Source organism: Phaseolus vulgaris, chromosome 8, assembly GCF_000499845.2.
Source record: "Phaseolus vulgaris cultivar G19833 chromosome 8, P. vulgaris v2.0, whole genome shotgun sequence".
Classification (NCBI taxonomy): Eukaryota; Viridiplantae; Streptophyta; class Magnoliopsida; order Fabales; family Fabaceae; genus Phaseolus; species Phaseolus vulgaris.
Window position 1 is genome coordinate 14,648,704 of NC_023752.2, and position 22,159 is coordinate 14,670,862.

Here is a 22,159-nt window from a genome sequence, read left to right on the forward strand (position 1 = left end):
AATTAGACCGAACGAAGTTGTCACCAAACCAAGTTAAGACTTGTGCATGAGTTTTCTTCACGTCAAGTTAAGAGTTGTATGTGGTCTTCATTGAACCGAACGAGCTCGGTACCATACCAAGTCATAACTTATGCATGCTTTTTCCTCATGTTAGGTTAAGACCTAGACATGGTCTTCTTATTGAACTGAACAAGGTTGGTACCTTACCAAGTCATAACTTGTGCACGATTTTTCTTGACGTTAGGTTAAGACCTAGATGTGATCTTCTTATTGAGCCGAACGAGGTCGGTACCATACCAAGTCATTTCTCTCCTTCTCTCCTCCAAATCACCACTCCTTAGGTTCCCACTCTATCCACTTCTTCTTCCAACTTCCCATGCCCAGGTGCAATTTATTTTATAAAGAAAGGCAGCCACATATTTGCAGAAAGAGAAAGAGAAAAGCTAAATAATTTATATATAGGTATATATTATCATATATACATATATTTTTATTATTAAAATAAATTATAAATTTATATTCTTAATATAAGTATGCAAATAATAATATCTTATTTGATTTTAAATATTAGTTTACATGTTGTTCTTTATTCAATCATTATGAACAAACATGCTAAGTACTATATAGGATCCAAATTCTCCAAATTAAAAAGAAAAAAACTAAATAGTCTAACCATTAATATTAATAAAACTAAATTTTAAATTTCTAATTTCATAAAAAAAAATTGCATTAATATTTATGGAATTTTACTTACAACATATTATTAAAATCCTTACTATATTTTAGAAGAAACAAATTGATCTAATACAATTATGTATTTTATGTCTAACTATTAATAAAAAAATAAATTAATTGAAGATTGGTAAAAAAAGTAAAAGAAAGAAGGGAGTGTTTCGTCATCGTTATGGACACTTTTTGTTTACTCTAGAATTTTAGGTTTCCAAATATACATTTATTGGTTGGATGTTGCAACGGTGAAGTCACCCACAAATACAAAAGGCAAAAGTCTTATGACAGAGGCCAAACGATACGAATTCATGCACCACTCCAAGTATTTTTGTGGGTTTGCAATACAAAAGCACAATGCATGCAAAGAAGATGAAACAATTGGAACAAAACCAATAAAATAGTAAAAAGAATGAGGACGAGAGTAACACAATTAATATTGTAACTGGTAAGTTTAAGGAACTGCAATTAAGAGTGAGAAAGAAGTGAGAAGTTTTGATAGAGGGAAAAGTGAGAAGTTTTGATAGAGGAGAAAGTGGAAAATGTTGATAGCGGGTGAGAAGGTTTGAAGGAAGTTACGTTTGATTTTTAGATAACAAAATTAGAAAAATAAAAGTGCATACAAAAAAAATGACAGAAATGACCAATATAAGAATAAAATGAGAAAAATCTTTCTTATTATATATTTCTAAAATAATAAAATAAAATATTGGTATAAGGATAAAGTGAGAAAATAAATGTATATACCAAGAAAAACGATTATGAGGAAAATTCTCTTTATATAAGTATAGATATTATAAAAAAATTATTAAATAAAAATTAATATTAGAAACTAAAAATAGTTAGTCATTATACTAAATAAATTAAATATTATTTTTGAAATTAAAAAAAGGAATGATATATGTAATGTTTTTTTAGTAACTAAATGATATTTATATAAGAAAGTGATATATTGTAGAGTTGTACTAGTATTAAAAAGAAAGTAGAGAAGACATAGGTATACGAATTTCGAACTTATAAACACATTATGATTGGATCTAGTTCAGAACACATCCATTCCCCGATTAAGAAAAGCATCACGTGCTTTGCCTTAAGATAGTTTCTTGGCATCTTCAACAACCAAGAAAGGCTGATAACTTCAGAAAGCAGCCTTTATAAATCTATGCCTATGCCACAACACTGCCATCATCATCATATTCCTTTGTAAAGTAAGCAAAAACCAAGCTTTTTGCAACCTCTCACTATAAATGCTGTGATGTTAGCTAGTACTAGAATGTCTGTGGATCATCATAGGCCATTTTTCGAATCATTAATGAATAAATCTCACCTTCACATTCATTCTTCTTTAATCATCATAGGCATCAATTTGTTGTTTATTTCTTTCAATTTTCTAATTGACCAAAGTCACATGAGCAACCAAATTTACCTAAAATTTATGGTAATAAATTCTAGCCTTTGATAACTTTATAATAAAGACAAGAGTTACAAAACAGACACGTGATTTTCTTTTTTCCTTCTTCTTAAAAAGTAAAGATCTAAAATAGTTTAAATATAATTTCATACTTTATCAATTTAAATACTTTATCACATTCACATTAAATACCTTATCACATTCACATTTTATTTTTCATTTGAAATACTTATCTGTGTTTAAATGTAGAATAATTAGATATCAACCAAAAATTTAAACAAACTCATCATAAATTTAAAAGGTCAACAATTAATTTCAGCCCATAAAAATTCCTTTTGAACTATGCTGCTTGATTAGTCAAAGTGGAACATTCTGCAATAGCAACAACACGGAGTAAAGAACCTTTAATTTTGCACGTCCAGAAGAGAAAATATGTCAAGTCAATCTCAAATTAATTTGAAAGTCTAACGACCATAGTAGGGTTAAGACATATTTGAAAATCAGTGTCCAATTTTTGCTTTTACAAAATCAATAAAATTGTTGCTTCTGTTTTGTGTGCCTTAAAAATTGAAATATACAGTTCAAACGGGTATCCAAAAAGCACATAAACTTCAACAGGTCATTTATCTCATCTACATGCAAATCTGAACTTAATTTGGTTAATTATTATTTGCCTCTAAGAAAACTTATTATATAACCCTTCCACGTTCATAAGCAGCAATGCTGCTACTTGCTATAAACTCCGTATTCCCTTTTCTCTGATATATCATTCTAAATCATCATTATTGTAAAGAAAGAGTTTTGTTCTTATCGAGATGGAGGTCGGTCGGTGAAAATTCGGATGAATTTTTAATAGTTTTCTTTCAAGCTCTAATGATTCAGTTTTTAAAAATTGAGAAAGGGTCTACTTGCAGAAAATATTCTGACGCTCAAATCACTAAGAACATCAAATTAAATTTTGTGAATATAGTGTTAAAATTCGAATTGAGATATTCCCTTTGAGTAATCTAATTATGAGTCTTCATGGACTTTGATATTTGACATTGTTTATACATATTTCAATATGACGTATTATAATATCTTTCCATAAAATCTGGATATGATATATAAATCGAAGTATTATGTAATATAATTAAAATATTTATGTAATATAATAAAGAACATTGTACAAGTAAATCAGAATATTCAAATGATTAAAATATTATGCATTAAAATCACGATAATTATGTTTTAATAAGATTGATTCTCATAATATATTTATCTAAATTAATATTATTACACTAACATAATTATATGAGAGTTTATAATAATAATTTTAAAAATTATTATTAATTTTACTTAATTGACTTTTCACAATTTATATGGTTAATTATGTGGGACTTATGTCTGATCAAATATCAAATCGGTATCCGTGACGGTACAAGTTTTTTCCTTTTTTAAGAAAGAAAGAAGCTGCGATGAGAAAAAATAAAAGATAGTAAGACTGATCTTAAATCTAGTATTACACGTAGTAACAAACAGATGTACCTTAATTAGGTAGTATGGTACTAGTTACAACAAAAGTCTTGTTGTACCTTCCTGGTAGATCCCATCTCAACTATTTATCAGATCTTTTTCTTCAGACTTTTCCTACTTAAACTCTAAACCTTGAAGCAATTCCAATGCTTTTCTTTGCCTCCAAAATTCACAACACTTTCTCCACAATTAGTCCAAAACATCTTCTCTAAAAACCCAAACAAACCCCATAACCCTGCATTTTAACTCCACCCAAACCATAATGAGACCCAAAACAACATGCACCATTTTAACCCCATGTTTCAACCTTGCCATTCTCCTAATCCTACGAACATGCCTTAGCATGTGTGAGGCCAAGACACTAGCTTTGCCACTAAAATCACAAGTGATCCCATCTGGGTATCTCCCAAGACCACCCAACAAGCTTCGATTCAACCACAACGTTAGCCTCACAATCTCCATCACAGTTGGCACACCCCCACAGAATGTCTCCATGGTCATTGACACAGGAAGCGAACTCTCCTGGCTCCACTGCAACAACACAAACACAAACCCACTCATACCCGACCCATTTTTCAACCCCAATATCTCCTCCACCTACTCGCCAATCTCCTGCTCTTCATCAACCTGCACAACTCGAACCCGAGATTTTCCCATACCCGCTTCCTGCGACTCCAACAACCTCTGCCACGCCACTCTCTCCTACGCCGACGCTTCCTCTTCGGAAGGGAACCTCGCTTCGGACACACTAGGGTTTGGATCCTCCGTTAACCCGGGAGTTATCTTCGGCTGCATGAACTCCACCTACACCACTAACTCCGAATCCGATTCCAATACAACCGGGTTATTGGGTATGAACCTCGGATCACTCTCCTTGGTTTCTCAATTAAAAACTCCCAAATTCTCGTATTGCATATCAGGTTCTGATTTCTCGGGCATTTTGCTTCTCGGGGAGTCCAATTTCTCGTGGGGCGGGTCCTTGAATTATACCTCCTTGGTTCAAATATCCACGCCTTTACCTTATTTCGACAGGTCTGCGTACACGGTTCGGTTCAAAGGAATTAAGGTTTCGGATAAATTGTTGAACATATCGGGTAACCTTTTTGTTCCAGATCACACTGGAGCGGGTCAAACCATGTTTGATTTGGGTACCCAATTTACCTTTTTACTTGGCCCGGTTTATAATGCATTAAGAGAAGAGTTCTTGAACCAAACAAATGGTACATTGAGGGTGTTGGATGATCCGAATTTTGCTTTTCAGATAGCAATGGATCTTTGTTACAGGGTGCCCATGAACCGGTCCGAATTACCGGAGTTACCAAGTGTGAGTTTGGTTTTTGAAGGGGCCGAGATGCGGGTTTCGGGTGACCAACTTTTATATCGGGTACCCGGTTCAGTTCGGGACAATGATTCAGTTTATTGCTTCACCTTTGGGAATTCGGATCTGCTTGGTGTTGAGGCATTTATTATTGGTCATCATCAACAACAGAATATGTGGATGGAGTTTGATCTTGTGCAACATAGGGTTGGGCTGGCTCATGCACAATGCGATTTGGTTGGGCAAAAGTTACTGGGCTTGGGTTAAGTGGGCCTAATTGCTTCATATGGGTGTGGTCCAAAAGTGGAGAGAGATTGAGAAAGTGAATGAAAGGGTTTTAGTATGTGTAGTGTTTAAAGAACTTGAGGGTAATTTGTTCTTGTGGTTTGGTCAACTTCATTCATTCAATTCAATTCCTATGGTCATCCCCGGGAAACATTGTTTTAGACTTAAGCTTTGAAGAGTGTCTAATTTGTACATTCGATTTGATTGTTTTTAGTGACCAGTAAATAAATTCGAAATTAATATTTGTTCTTACTTCATTATCATCAATTGTCAACTTTATCGATTCTATTTATTTATTTTATTAAAACCTTAAATTTCTTTGTTTTCTTTTCAATAACTAAACAAATTTGTAATTAATATTATTTTTTTTACACTTTCTTTTTGTTTAATTATAGTGTTTTCTTATTAAAAGTGTTTCTATTCAAAGTATGAGAGGCTTTAAACTAGAGTATTTGAGTTTGTCTCTTTTCTCCTATGTTTTCTCATTTATAAGATGATATCTATTAAAGTGTAAAAATCCTAGGTAAAAAAAGAAATTTTGAAAAAACTTCTTTACATGAAGTAGAGTACCAGAGTAGTGAAAAACTAATTGTTTTCTCTCTATTTCGTTGAACCCTTGATTTTGGTAACAAAAAACTTTTCGAAATTTCCATCAAATTTATTTTTAGATTTTATTAGATCAACCTATGGATGCATAGTAACTCGATTACCTAACTAAGTTGTGGATATTAGATTAGGCCGAACTAGACTAGAAGGAACTTGACTCATAACCCACAATCGCATGGTAGTTGATCAATTTGGCTATAACAACACACAACCCCCACCCTTAAGTTGATTGAGGCTATAAGGCTTTCAGAATGGTTATACAACTTTTGGGTGCTCGACTTGGTCATGAAAGCACGGGTGCTCGACTTGGTCATGAAAGCACACAACCCCCCAGCCTTGATCTGATTGAGGTGAAAGGCTTTATTAACAGTGGTTCTGGAAACTTCCATTGGGATTCTCAAGTGATGTGTCACTTAAGAATGGGGAGTCTCCTAACTATCACATTTTTGTGAGTGCTTTTCAACATGGCTAGATAGGATATGAGTTTCATATAAGCGGTTTCAATAGTCCTTTAACTTCTCCTTTACTTTGTTTTAAATTGTTTAAAATGAAAGGGTAGTCATTTCGCTACTCCATTGCACAAAAGAAAAAGCTTGCGCTTTCTTCTTCCACACTTTAACTCATTCCCTCAATATATTAAACTTTATTTTACAATTTTTGAACTTCATTGTTGTCATTTTGGAGCTTCGTTGTTATCAAATTATTTTTTTTGTTTGGTCGGATTTACATAAGACATGTGCGTACTTGTGAATTCAATTCGTGTGCATGTTGATAAGTGTTATATTTCAGTCATATTTCATATTAAAATACAACAACCTATGGAGATTAATTGATAAAATAACTATAATATAATCCCTAATTTATGAATTTAAACCTTTTGACATATTTTGTGATTATAATATGAATAAGAATGATTTATTTTATTTTCAGAATTTTAGGGAAGAATGGGGATGAACGGGAAAAAGAAGAATATACAAAATAAAAAGGGAAAGCTTGAACACTCCAAACACTCGCCCAAACTCACCCAAGCCAGAAGCTCTCAGATGATCTCGCCCAAACTCACCCAAGCCAGAAGCTCTCAGATGATCTCGCCCAAGCGAGCCCAATCTCGCTCAAGCGATATCACTCTAGAGATGTTGAGCTTGTTTTCGTCCAACTCGTCCAAGAGAGTCCAATTACACTTAGGCGAGAAGTCACTTAGCCCAAGCCCAACTAGGTTAAATATGAAGCATGGGGCACAACCCTAAACATTAATGGGGAGAATAAAAGGTGTTAGAAAACTCTAGAGGAGGCAACCATCAAGGAGAAACATCTTGAATTTTTTTTTCTTGCTTTCCATGCTTGTAATGGCCAACATGAGTGACTAATTCTACCCTTTGGGATTTAGAGTAATTTGTTCATACTCTTGAGTATTGAGGTAATATTTAAATATAATATTCTATTCTTGAATGATGATTGGTATTGTTATTTTAATCGTAATGCTTGTTTACCATTATCAAGATCCTTAGATTTGATTGGAAAGTACTTCTAAGTTTCTAACCCAAATGATAATGCTTAACAAACTTGAATGCTAGGAATAAATTTGAAATGTTAATTGCTATCAACATCTAATCATAACGCTAAGGATTTTTTATAAATATGTGAGGAATCGATATTTAAGAGACTCTCTTAATAATTTTATATGCAAGGAATCGATATAAATAACTTTTATATGGGCATCAACATCAATCAAAAGATAAAATATTATCATACTATTCAAAATACAAAAGAATAATCCCAATTTTCCCAACTGAACCAACAAACTCTTTAATTTGCTTTCTTTACAATTCTTGCAATCATTACAACAAACTCCCAACAAACTTTATTATTTTGTTTTCTATTTAGTGAATCTTATACTTGATAATTCAACTGTTCCTTGTGGGTATGATATTCGTCCTTAGGGACAAATTATTACTTCTGACACAATACACTTATTGTAGAATAGTCATCACATGCATGACCTAAATTTAATTCGTGCTTTACTTATTTGTTTGCGTATATCTTTATGAATATCTTGTGTGGTACTTGGTACGAATGCGTATGTAGGGCCTAGGTGAGGCCTGAACCTAGATAAGTGCATGTTTTACAGACTTAGCTTATGTAGATTATTCTCTAACTATAATAAGTCGTTTTATAAATAGTAGGCTAGCCTCCTTGTCGATCGACCTTATAGGATCATACATGATATTTCCAATTATCCTTAGCGTTTTTTTTCGGTCAGCCTTGGTCCTTCTAAGGTCAAACTCCAGCCAATTTGGAGTTGTTTTATCACTGACCTTAGTTCATCTAAGGTTGGACCCCAACTGTTCTGATGTCATTTTATCGTCAACCTTAATTCATCTAAGGTCGAATCTCAGTTGTTCTGGGATTGTTTTATCATCGACCTTGGTTTATTTAAGGCGAGACTTCGATTGTTCTTGGGTTGTTTTATCATTGACCTTAGTTCATCTAAGGGTAAGGTCAGACCTCGGTTGTTTTGGGATGTTTTATCATCAACCTTAATTCATATAAGGTCATACCCCAACCATTATGGAACCATTTTATTGTTGAAGTTCATCTAAGATTGGACAATTGGACCCTAGTCGTTTTGGGGTTGTTTTATTGTCGATCTTAGTTTATCTAAGGTCGGACCCTAACCATTTTGGAATCATTTTATAGGAGATCATCAATAATTTTGTCATGCATTAAAAATAACTTTATTTAAGCGGTCAACCTTGTTAAAAACCCTTAAGAAAAACTTCTTGATGGAATAAAGAATTCAAGGAAAATAGTGTCATGCTAGTGAAAGTTTACCTAAAATAAAAACAAAGACTCATGGTATTCCAAATCTTAGGGATATATCGAAAAAGAAGTGTATTGATTGAAAAAAAATAACCATGAAGAGTACATTTGATAAATAGAAAATATATAGTTATTAAAATGTAAATAATTTATTTTTCTTCATTGTTTTCCTTTTCAACATGTATTTTTCATTTTTAATAATTGAATTAATGACAAAAAGATAAATATATACATAAATAATGTATTTTAAAAAAAGAAAAACAATATCAACAAAAAATTTATAATCACATAAGAGTACATTAAGTTAACGGGTTTTAAAACCGTTACGAAAAAGTATATGGTGTTAAAATTTGTACTATCATCATCCTCAACTTACAAATCAAGGTCTAATTAGGTACTAATATTGAGCATATTAACATATGTCCATGTATGTCAAATGGTATCTTATAAGTCTCAATTTTTTTTATACAATTATTGAACCATATACTAAGTTTAAAAGATCTATTGAATAAGTTATGACACTTATAAACCTACCCGCTACAACTTCTTCAACAAATCTCAACTTCATCAATTCCATCGAAACAATACTTTACTTTAGAGAACTTATCCAATAAGTCACCATAATAATGACAATCCAACACAGTTGGTCTTTCAATCAACTATTTCACAACATTACGAAAATAAAACAACACAAAGACCTTAAAAAATTCATAGAAATCAATTATTGATGTTCGATTCGAGTTGTTAATCAAAAGATTGTTCACAACTTAGTAGAAATCAAAATCGACATATAGTGCGAATAATCAACTATTGGAAAATGATTTAACTTTTTTACCCAAGCATGCAATATATCACACAGAAATATTTAACTCTTTGTCGAAACCAAAGATTTACGTTGAACAATATATAAAGAAATCATACCTGACTTAGAAGACAATATCTACATTGACTACCATGACATTACAAGATAGATGCTTGACTAAATATCTACCACTTTTATTTTAATTATATTTTTGTTATTTTAATTTCGTGTGCTTTCTTTTTTAAATATTAAATAATTTTTCAATTATTCTTAACTAAATTTAAGAATAAATATTGAATTATTTTTCTTAATAAATATAATTTTATATATTCTTTGATTATGTATTTTCCAAATATTATTACATATATTTATTAGTATATTTTATTAAAAATATATAAAAAAAAATATATTAAATAATTATTTTATGCTAATTTTTAAATTCTCACTTATACAAATTTAAAATTTAATTTTCTCGCTTTATTCATTATTAATCATATTTAAATTTTATCAACACATTTATACTATAAAATTATTTATTTAATATTTCAAATTAATTATCTAGCATTTTTTTTAATAAATTTGTTTCATCATTTAAAAAAAATATAATCATAAACATACTTATTTAAATGATTATTAAATTTATTTATATTTTAATTTTAATATTTATATTTAAAAATATTTCAATAATTTTAAATAATTATTAAATTTATTTATATAATGATATTTAAATAAGTAATATTTTTATATTTATATTTATTAAATTATTATATTTAAATATATATATATATATTTCAATTATTTTTTTAATTGTTATTAAATATATATATATATATATATATAATATTATATATATGGTTTTTGAAAAGATAAAAAAAGAATCACCGTTAGAATTTGTTATATCGAAACCGAATTCCAACTAAACGGATCCCTAACTAAAAGGCACAATGACACAATTTGGTACTGCAGCAAATAAAAGAAGGAACAGTGCAAGATCAGTGAAAAAATCTAAACCAAACTTTGGGTGAAGTTTGGTTACCTATCTTATTCTCAGAGTCAAACAAAGAGTAACATATTTGACAGAAATAAAAACCACCAAAAGAACATAAAAAAGTAACCCTATTAGATTCAGAAATTGTTGAACCTTGTTGAATATGTAGTCATTTTCGAATAACTTTTATATACTTACCTCATTTACGTTATTTCTTAAAAAAGTGGTTAACTATTAATTATTTTAATTAAACTTATTTAAAACTAAAGAATAATCTACGTACACACCTATAGTCCTTTTATATACAAGATTGGTGACTACTAAAATTATAATTAAGAGTCTTCCTGCATATTATATAGAATTTAGATAAATTCATATTTAACTCACTAAAAATGTTAGGTTGAGTTTGTTTATTTTGTATGTTAAACCTAATTTAACTCAAGATTCTCTTAACTAGTTCGCTCAAGATATTGAAAAACTTTTTTTAGTCATTAAAAGTTATAATTTTTAAATATCAGTTTAATTAAAAAATAATATAATTTAATAAACTAAATCACTTTGTCCTAATTAATTTAAGATATAAAAATAAAAATATAATATAATTAATCTGTAATACAAGTATAGTAGATCTTAAGTTAAGTTGCGTTTCAAGTCACTCATATTAAATTCATCCTTAGAAATGAATTAGTTTTAATTATGACTCGAACATAATAAAAATAATTATAATATTAAAGATCATATATATTTTTTTTATTGTGTTTTAAGAGCAAAGCTATTCAATTTAATGATAAAGACATCAGAATCACGATAATTGTATGAATATTCTACAAAGGACCTTATATATCATCACCAAGAATGATCTAAAATAAAAAAATAAAAAAACTCTTCAGATCTAGCTTACAATTTTATATAATATAAAAAAAAGTGGATTTTATGTATAACTTAATTTTGTAAAATCAATTTATAAAATAAAATTTTCACTTTACCTATACATTATTAGAGCATACTTTTATAATGTACAATCTTAGAAGACTATCAAAATTACTTGACATAATGTTTTCTCAACAAGAAAGAAGCTTTAGTGAAAGTGTAGCAGAATTTTGATAAACAAACATCTGCATGTCATTATTTAATGAGAGAAGAAGATATAAACTAAAGACGAATTGTTAGAAAGCATATAAGTGAGAATGTGAAGAAGAAATATAAAGTGGCATTAACAGTAACATTAAAACTGTTAGAGAGTTATAGCATAGAATAAATTAAGAACCAACAAAGCTAACATGCAACTTTCCCTTTCTTCCATTCCTTTATTAGCAAGTCTTAACGGTAGGAGGCTGAGGTTTACCCGTCAACCAAGTCCATCAAACCCAATTTGTGATGCTCCATCCCTTTCATTTCTCCACATTTTACTTCTCACTCAACGTGCATAAATAGAAATAGGGAGAAAAAGATAACCTAATTATTACATGCTTGCAATATTATATTATACTCCCAACAATCTTCACATAATTATTAGTAATCCAACTTTATTAATTTTTCTATAAAATAAAAGCAGTTTGGATTATAGGGTGAAATCAAATATTATGTAATAATTTCTCAATAAAAAGAATTTATGTAGTCAATGAAAGCATCAATCAACTTTCGTTATAATAGACTCTAAATAATTTTAATATAATGGATGACAAAATATGTCAATCATACCCGTTTTGTTCCGACCCACCAAAGTTATAGGGGCTGAAATTGATAATTCACCTCACCATAGGATGGGTTGACGAATTAACAGACCGACCACTTTTCAATTTTTTATCTTTTTGTAATTTTTTGTTTTGGATCTATTTATTTTATTGTAGTAATTTATATCACTTTTTAGACAATAAAAATGCAAAGAAGAGAAATAAAATTGAATCACACTTTAATATCCTAATCAAAGAAGGTTTAATGCAAAACAAAATAAAATAAATATCAACAATGTTTCAATGAACCAAAGGATGCATAAAAAATTAATGTAAATAAAGTTTTATATAAAACATTGATCACCACCAATTTTAATTCTAAAAGCATGAAATTCCTCTTTAAAAGTGTAAAAAATAAAGAAGGGTGAATTGACGGATTAGGCGAGGCAGACCAATGTAAGCTACTGAGTTCAAAAGGTTGACCTGTCCCATCTAAATGAGGTGGGTTGGCAGGCCGATCTGCAGAACCTGAATCGACTCACTTTGTTATCCCTAGATACTATGTTAAAAAGTAAACTTTAAGTCTAGTTTAACCTTACAAAACCAGCTCATAAAAGTAAGGTTTGCACTCTAATTGATATAAATCAAGTTTCAATAATTAAGGATATGTGAAAAAAATGTTAAATTGGATATGTTACTGTCGAATCTTTGAGTTATGATGACATGTAACATTTCCATTAAAGGATAACAAAATCTATTGGGTTGGGGGAATTTGATCTGGTATCATTACGTGTTTTACAAGGGTCATTTTAGAAAATGAAGTTATAGACCGTTAGAGGAAGATCCATATAATATAATCTGGCTTGTAAAGTACTCTATATTCTTAACCATCACCATCACCAGCAGCTAGCCAGTGGCATGGTTCAAGTGTGGAACATTGTTGCTGAAGCCATTCCAAGTCTGTAATGTCTCATTTTCAACCACCTAATTATAATCCTACTAATTCCATGTCTACTATATAAGCTGCCTCGTTTTCTTGTTCTCTTCATCCCAAGAACAAACATCAAAATCTATTGTCTAGTTGAATAGCTTCAAAACAAGATTTACAAGAGAAAAGAGGAAATGTTTTGTGCTTATCTCAGCATGCGAGGCTTCATGAAGGCAATGTTTCTTATGTTATTTGCTCTCATGATACTGCCAGAGCTAGCTCATGGAAAGCATGCAAGAGTCACTAGGCACTACAAGTTTAACGTATGTGCAAATGCATTTCATTGCATGTTTCTGATACAATGAGATGCTTTCAATTCAATTTCTTTTTAGTGATTGTAACACTTCTCCTTTGTGTTTTGCTCAGATCAAAATGCAAAACTTCACAAGGCTATGCCAAACAAAGAGCATTGTAACTGTCAATGGACAATTTCCTGGTCCTAGAATCATAGCAAGAGAAGGGGATAGAGTTGTGATTAAAGTGGTTAACCATGTTCAGTACAATGTTTCCCTTCATTGGTATTGTTATATAACTAAACCCCATGAACCAATTTGTTGTGATTGTCGGCATTTTCTCAACATTTGATTAATTTTTCAGGCATGGAGTTCGCCAACTGAGAAGTGGCTGGGCAGATGGACCTGCCTACATCACACAGTGTCCAATTCAGAGAGGCCAGAGTTATGTGTACAATTTTACTGTCATTGGCCAAAGAGGAACATTGTGGTGGCATGCACATATCTCATGGCTTAGAACAACCCTTTATGGTCCCATTGTCATTCTTCCCAAAAGACATGTTCCTTACCCTTTCACTCAACCCTTCAGGGAAGTTCCCATTGTATTGGGTAAGTTGAGATCCTAAAAAAAACTACATCAGAGAATTTAGTGTCACTATGAGCTCTACATGTTAGAAACTTGACCTTTTTTCTGATACGCAAAGCTGTATAAAATGGCAGGAGAATGGTGGAAAGCAGACACAGAAGCAATTATAAATCAAGCAACTCAAACAGGATTGGCACCGAATGTCTCAGATGCTCACACCATCAATGGTCTTCCAGGTCCTGTCTCCAACTGCCCAGCCAAAGGTAAGAACATAGTAAGGAAAAGTAAATAAGTAAATAGTCTATGCATTAATAATATAAAGAGTTTAAATTAACTGTTATATGGTAATAAGCTTTTTGACTTTTACAATAGTTATCATAAAATTTGTATTAGAGATAATTTCTGAATGTTGATGATTCAAGATTGTTTTACATTGAAATTAAAGTTAAAATAAAAAGATGAAAGAAAAACACAAACATTGTCAATTTCTTAATCATATATGATTATTGATAGTTTTCATTTCATTAAGTTAAATTGTCTATTTCTTCAGATACTTTCAAGCTCAAGGTGAAGCCTGGGAAACCATATCTGCTTCGTCTGATCAATGCTGCACTTAATGATGAGATGTTCTTCAGCATAGCCAACCACACCCTCACTGTTGTGGAAGCTGATGCTGTTTATGTAAAGCCCTTCAGCACAAAGATTGTTCTGATCACACCTGGTCAAACGGTCAACGTCCTTCTCAGAGCAAAATCCAAGGCTCCAAATGCCACATTTGCCATATCTGCAAGGCCCTATGCTACAGGTCCAGCTGCTTTTGACAACACCACAGCAACAGGGTTTCTTGTGTACAAGAAACCTTCACTTTCAAGCAACAAGTCAAACACCAAGAAGCTTCCTCTTCTTAGACCAGTGTTCCCTAAATTCAATGACAGTGTCTTTGCAATGAACTTCCACAACAAGGTGCGCAGCTTGGCCAATGCAAGATTCCCAGCAAAGGTTCCAAAAACTGTTGACAGGCGCTTCTTCTTCACTGTTGGCTTAGGACTCAGCCAATGCTCAAAAAACCAACAATGCCAAGGGCCTAATAACACAAGGGTAGCTGCTGCTGTTAACAATGTGACCTTTGTGATGCCAAACATTGCCTTACTCCAAGCACATTTTTTCAACCAATCCAAGGGAGTGTACACAACTGATTTTCCTGCTAACCCTCCTTTCAAATTCAACTACACTGGCACTCCACCAAGCAACATCATGGTGAGTAGTGGGACTAAGGTAGTGGTGTTGCCATTCAACACCAGTGTGGAGTTGGTCCTTCAGGATACAAGCATTATTGGAGCTGAGAGTCACCCACTTCACCTTCATGGTTTTAACTTCTTCATTGTGGGTCAAGGCAATGGAAACTTTGACCCCAAAAGGGACCCCAAAAAGTTCAACCTGGTTGACCCTGCTGAGAGGAACACTGCTGGTGTGCCATCTGGAGGGTGGGTTGCTTTGCGCTTTCTTGCAGACAATCCAGGTGGGTACCATACAATTACACAAGAGTTAACTAAATTAATACACTCTAATATCCAATTACATATTACATAAATGGTTTCTGATTTATTCATATTTATCTAATCGCTATCATTAAAGATTTCTAATTGATTGATAGCTCAATTAAACTCATTTATCTACTTTCTTTACTTAAAAATGTACATTTAATATCATGTTAGACATCTATTAAGGGACAACATTAAAAAAAAGTTTAATGATATAGTTCTTCCACCAACTTCTTCTAGTAGAAGATTGCTTTAATGGATTACTTCGAGAACCGGAATCAACTTTGAAAGACTACTATATAACATTATAATAAAAGGAGTACCAATCTAACATGAAGTCTATCTTCGAAGAACCATATTCAGGAATTTCTGTGTAATTCATTGTTAGAGATTGTAACATCATCTGCTGAACAGGTGTTTGGTTCATGCATTGCCACCTTGAAGTGCATACCAGTTGGGGCTTGAAAATGGCATGGATAGTTCAAGATGGAAAGCGGCGAAACCAGAAGTTGCCACCTCCACCCTCTGATCTCCCTAAGTGTTGAGAAGATAGACACCTTAATGTTCTACTTTTCTTTGCCTGTTTTTGGGGTTAGATTTTGAAGTATTCGATCCTGGCTTTTGATTTCAATTTTGTCTACATCCTTTTCTTTTTGGAATTACTTTCTTTTGTACCCAAAAAAAATGTTAGGGGCAATTAGATTCTTGTGTATGTGGTAAATCTAGTTAGAGAATTGAGTGGAGTTGTATGTAGGTTTTCGTATTCAATTATCAATTTTGATTTGTAATACTTTTGCCAACAACGGTATTGTAAAAGGATCAATTTATATTACTTTGGTATCTTATGCAAGTTAATAGAAATCTCTACTTAAGAAATAAATACAGAATTTAAATATTATTTAGATGCCTAACTATATGTCTATTTTGGAATTTAAAAAAATGATTTTGAATGATGCTAAAAAGAATAATTTTGGGGCAGACATGAGTAATCAAGTTAGGAGTGGAATTAATTGGTAATTATTGTGATATAGGAAAAAAAATAGCATTATTTAAGTAAAATGATGATAGAGTAACATTTTAATTTGTTCCTTAAAAGTGTTACAAAGGAAATCAAATTTTCGCTCCGTTGTAGATAAGTGAGAAGGCATATTAGAGGGGAACCTGCCGATTTTTTGTTGGAGTCAGTCACTTTACACATGAGCTCGCGTGCCATCATCTTCACAAGTTAAAAACTGTTATTAATGCATTTCTTTTATATAGGTTTTGCTCTTGAATAGATCTAGATTTCTTAGGAACCTTTTTCAATTATTAAAACTTGCGCAAAAACAAATTTTTAAATCTGATTACGATTCTATAAATCACAAAATTAGGTAAGAACGTGGTTGATGCCATTGTAATTTTGGTTCCAAGGCAAACTTTGTATAAAACTTACTAATAACAAAATTTCTTCATTTTTAACATTTTTAACATTTTTAAATATAATTCTATTGTTACTTAAAACTTATTAAAAAAATTTAAAAATATTCTTCTAATATCTTAGTTAGGGAGTGGATAACTTTTAATAAAACTTAATTAATATTAAATATATGTTACAATTAAGCTTAGTTGAGTCCCCAGGAATATTTGTTTAATGTACATATCACTAGGGTTAGAATCTAGCTACAAATAATAGTTTTTTATAATGTGGTGAATTAAAATGATTTTTTTATTAATAAATATTCATATTTAATACTTAACTGTATAAAATCAGAATTGTATTAAAAACACATATTTATAAGAAAAATATGGTTATGTTAGAGTAAGTGAATTAAAGCATAAAAGAATATTAGAAGTGTAATAATTTTTTTTATTAATTACAATTCATTAAAATAATAAAATATTGAATCTCATACTTTATTTAATAATTTAAACTTATTTAATTGATTATTAAAAATAATAAAATTATTGAAAATCTCATAATTTATTTAACAAATCTTTCTAATGTTATATTTTATAATAAATTTTTATTAATAAAATGTGTTAAGAAAATAGGTTAGTGTGTTTCTACACTTATTTTTTTGATCATTGAGAAGAAGAAAAAACACATTTTATTACCCTATGCCCAAGATAAAGTGATTTTGACATGGTTACTTTCTTGGTGCTATGCACGCGCCATGGAGTGTGTGGGCAAAGACCAACAAATAAAGAGACAATGGAAGTGTGGATGTTATATTCTCGGATATACTAAGCATGACATCTTTAAAGTTTGCACTTTTCAGAGGTTATTTCTCTCAGGCTCGTTGCCTCTGAAACTTGTCTTTAATTTTCTGTGTTCTATCACAGTTTTTGGTTTTCTAGATCCAGATGGAGGAAATCAAGGACAACCCTTCTCGAGTTAACAGGTTTCACTCTCTATCTGGGTCTTCAAGATTTTTCGCTCTTCTTCTTTCTACAAATGTTTGATCCTTGATTGTTCCACCCTTTCCTGCATTTTATGTTCTAGGTTATTTTTTTGTGAGAAGGGTTGAATGACCCATCTTTTATTGTATATTTGATGACACTGTTGTTCTCATCCAGTGTGGTATACTAATGAAAACCTTGATGCTGATGTCAGTTGCTGAATAAAGAAAATTCTGCTGCTAGAAGGAGATTTAGGGTTGATTTTTCTATGCGTACTTTTATTTTTTATTTTTGCTTTAAGAAGCTTATGTGATACAAGTATGTTTTAAGATAATAAAATTAGAACATTTCTAAAATATTGATTTTTTTATTATTCTTGTTTTTCTTTTACATTTTCCATCTGTTTCTTCATTCTTACTTGTTTTTATGAAATTTATTTTATAAATTTATTTTTAAAAATTAAAATGCAAAATCGCACCTACACACCATTAGTTTAGTTCCTTCAAGCCCAAAATAAGATTGTTTAGTTAATCTGATTATGTGCTTTAAATAGCAGCTATCTAATTAGTCACTTTTAGTGGAATCAAGTTGAGTCTATCCTCTTAACAGCGTTTTTATCAGCTAAAATTTGAAGTGTACTTCAACTCGGACCAATGTAATCTTGGTGTTAAGACCAGTGATTTGATAAAACATTTATAGTTTCATAGTCTATTTTTATAAATTATACAAAAAAATACCATTTTTTTAATTTGTGGCCTTTGTTAAAGGTTTGTACTAGAAACACTCAAAACATGTAAATTTACTTTGAATAGTTAAGCTTTAGACTTGTAGCTATGTGCTTGTTTGTGCAGAATGTGCTGTAATCAGTAGATAGAATTATGATTGCAGATGTACTTTCTGGATTGTAATTCAGTACATAATATATGGGATTTACTTCTTTGGGCAGTATCTTTTGGTGTTTGTTTCCTATTATGAGAACCTTCAAAATTTCAATCCTCAACTCAACCATACATTTAAATTCCAAAAATGATTAGACATTTGAGAAAAAGATGTCTTTTACCCTGCTGGTTATTTGTAAGATGAGAATGTTTCACTAGCAATACAAGAACAGCTATTTTGGGAAGTTTTAATTTGTTTGTTGATGTATAATAACAAGCTGTGGAGTCTACAAATGGTTTCTCACATCTTAGTTGTCCTTCCTGCATATATTTCTGTAAAAAGCTTAGCCTTTGAATTGTCATTTTTTAATTGTTTATATTTTGGCACGTACTACAGGAATGGTTGCAAAATATTATTGTTTTATTCAAGAATTCCTCCATGTGTACAGTACAGGAATGGTTGCAAAATATTATTGTTTTATTCAAGAACTCCTCCATGTGTACAGTATAAAAGTGTTGAAAATGTCGACAGGGCATTATAATGTGTTCCAGCTATATTTGCACCACTGAAAATGCCTGATCATGAGTAAAATTAAGAAGAATGATATAACTACAGAAGTCCTTTCCACTTAGTGAAATAGCTATATCAAACGACTTCTATCATACTATGTCTGGAAGTATATTTTTGGAATCACCATTTATGCGTGTAAAAACTACTTTGATGGAAGTGATTTTCTTTGTCAACCCATTAGAGTGAAGGAACTGATTGTTTCCTGCCTTACATATTATGTAATTTGGGTTGTGCTGTGTCATTTGTTCTTTAAAATGTTAATCATTAAGCTTTTTCCTTGTTGCAGAAAATAGATAACAGATTGAATTTATCCTTTGTTTGTCAGACATGACTTGATTATTATGATCTAATATAGGAATATGTCTTATATGATCAAGAAGACACGACTATATGATCTAATATGGGACTTTGATCTCAATCATCAAGACATTGATTACAAATTACAATATATACCTTCCAACTTGTAGGTACTATTGTGCCTTTTCAAATCAAAAGTTTCATAAGAAATCAAGCAACTAATGGGTTTTTACTGGCTTACCTACCTACCTTTTTGCCACTTCCCTCTCATGATTCGTAGACATTAGTTGAATAATTTTCCTCTGTTTCTTGTTTTAATTATGTCCTTTTCTTTCTGGCAGTCCTTGTTTTATCCTTTTCTTTTATTCTGACATTTTTCTATTACTCTTTTCAGATACCAGGTGAATGGAATTGACGACCTTAACATTGTGGAATGGAAAAAGAAAAGAAAATTACAGAGTGATCAGTTGGATTTGCTTAGACCAAAACATAAATGCTGGGTTGGAAGTTACTCTCCTGGACATGCTTCAATGTTTGATGAAAATCCAATTTTAGAGGGCATTCACAACTACACAGGTGAAAGGTCTGAACCTGAATCTGCCAAAGACAGCAATAGTTTTATGGAAGACTGTGATACTGCTGTGTCCGTAAATAAAGAAGCCACACATGAGACAGATTGCGAAAATTCATACTTATATGGTAGGCCTTCCATTTCTTTGGTTGATTGGGATTGACTATAATGTTAGTTACACAAATGTTACTCTTGCACACTTCCCTTTTACACCATTATGTTGAAAAGGGTGAGAGTTATCCCTCCCCTTAACTCAATTTTTTTACCATAAAAAGGTTATGTGTAAGAGTAAAGGGTACAAAATCAAGTCTAGGATAAGATGATCCCGATAATGCTTAGGGTAACTCCAGCTCTTTGGATGTATAAACAGTAAATAAGGTGAGCTATATGGAAGAGGAAGCATTTGTTGACAGTGAATGCATTCCACATTATGCTGATACCGATGAACAAGCTTTGAACACTGATGAGGAACATCTTCTGGGGATAGGAGACTTTACAGGTCGTGAATGCTCAGAATATGGCAAAGAAAGCAATGAGTACCCAGTAGATAAGGAATTCGAAGATTTTCTCTTTTCCAGTGGGGTGGATCCTAATGTGTATGTCCTTTCATCTGGAAGATGGAATGTAAATCAAGGTATTGGGCTTGTTCTCGACTGTTAATATACACGAAGATTATTTTGCCCTGCTAGCACTTGTTAAATTAGTTTCAAGGCTAACTGCATTTGATAAAGTTTTTAGTTATTGCTGGTTAACGAATAAAAATGTTTTCAATGCAGAAGTTCAATCAACCTCAAGACCGCCAACAATTGATCAAGAGTTTGAGGAGTACTTTTCTATGCTTATGCTCTAGGACAGTTTTCCTACGAAGGGAGTATGTATAAATGTATAATGCTTAAAACAGCTGTTGTATGTACTAATTGTACGAAGATTTAGTAGTTTTAATAACAATTGCAGTAGTTGTAATACGAGATTTCTTCTTATGTCCTTCCTCCTCTCTTTTATCACCATTCACTTTCATAATTTATAAACTGATAAACAATCTGTTATTTATAGCTGGCGTTTCATTTGCCATAACACCAAATGAGGCTAAAAGAAAAGTTTCTTTCGCATTTTGAACCAAAATATTGTTTTCCAAGTAATAATTTGTTCCATGATTATTAATTAGTTTCATTTTACAATTTTAATATTATTATTTGTCACTCAGTTATTGACTAAAATTTAGGACAATAATTGAAACAACCTTATAATCCATTTATTCTTTTAAGAAAGCGTGTTGTCTCTCGAGGTGGGAGAAGGTGATGTGGTTGATGGGTATATGTAGAAAGTAATTCTTCAATAATTAACTTAAGAACATTTAAAATTATAAATATACAAGTAAATATGAGAATTCACTCTGTTTTTCTTATTGGATTGATTTGTATTTATAGGAGTTAAGACCGAGGTATTTAAATGATATTTAAAATAAATAAGAAAAAAATTGATTATTGAATACACTACAAAAAAAAATCAGTATTATTTATGGATTTTTACTCACGGATCTGAGTTCGTAGGTAAAATCAGCAACCTACGGATATTACCTAGGAACAACATTACCTATGGACATTACCCACAGATTCTGAATTCGTAGATAAATTCAGCATTACCTAACAACTATTACCCACATATCTTATTACCTACCAACTTTTACCTACGAATCTCTATTACCTACCAACTATTACCCACGAATCTCTATTACGTACCACCTATTATCATAATAATTATATACATAACATTAAAAATATTAATATATTATGAAGAATTATAAAATCATAATTTATAATATTAATAATATTTAAAATATTTAATAATATTAATAATATTTAACAATATTAATAATATTTAATAATATGAATAGTATTTAATAATATTAATAATATTTAATAATATGAATAATATTTAATAATATGAATAATATTTAATAATATGAATAAT

At 31.1% G+C, this 22,159-nt stretch overlaps 3 protein-coding genes across 3 annotated transcripts; all 3 read left to right on the forward strand.

Moving 5' to 3' along the window:
* The first annotated feature begins 3,773 nt into the window (after nucleotides 1-3,773).
* Nucleotides 3,774-5,516, forward strand: LOC137826867 (aspartic proteinase PCS1). The gene has a single exon (XM_068633018.1). It carries the CDS (start codon nucleotides 3,915-3,917, stop codon nucleotides 5,235-5,237), a length of 1,323 nt encoding a protein of 440 aa, XP_068489119.1. The 5' UTR covers nucleotides 3,774-3,914; the 3' UTR covers nucleotides 5,238-5,516.
* Nucleotides 5,517-13,191: 7,675 nt separating this feature from the next.
* On the forward strand, nucleotides 13,192-16,372 carry LOC137826556 (laccase-17-like). Its single transcript, XM_068632557.1, has 6 exons — nucleotides 13,192-13,395; nucleotides 13,499-13,650; nucleotides 13,730-13,974; nucleotides 14,086-14,214; nucleotides 14,502-15,470; nucleotides 15,907-16,372. The coding sequence occupies exons 1-6, from the start codon at nucleotides 13,267-13,269 to the stop codon at nucleotides 16,035-16,037; spliced, it is 1,755 nt and encodes a 584-aa protein (XP_068488658.1). The 5' UTR covers nucleotides 13,192-13,266; the 3' UTR covers nucleotides 16,038-16,372.
* Nucleotides 16,373-17,707: 1,335 nt separating this feature from the next.
* Nucleotides 17,708-21,172, forward strand: LOC137826687 (protein FAR-RED ELONGATED HYPOCOTYL 1-like). The gene is made up of 4 exons (XM_068632758.1): nucleotides 17,708-17,873; nucleotides 20,012-20,316; nucleotides 20,559-20,822; nucleotides 20,965-21,172. Exons 1-4 carry the CDS (start codon nucleotides 17,836-17,838, stop codon nucleotides 21,036-21,038), a joined length of 681 nt encoding a protein of 226 aa, XP_068488859.1. The 5' UTR covers nucleotides 17,708-17,835; the 3' UTR covers nucleotides 21,039-21,172.
* The last annotated feature ends 987 nt before the right edge of the window (nucleotides 21,173-22,159 follow it).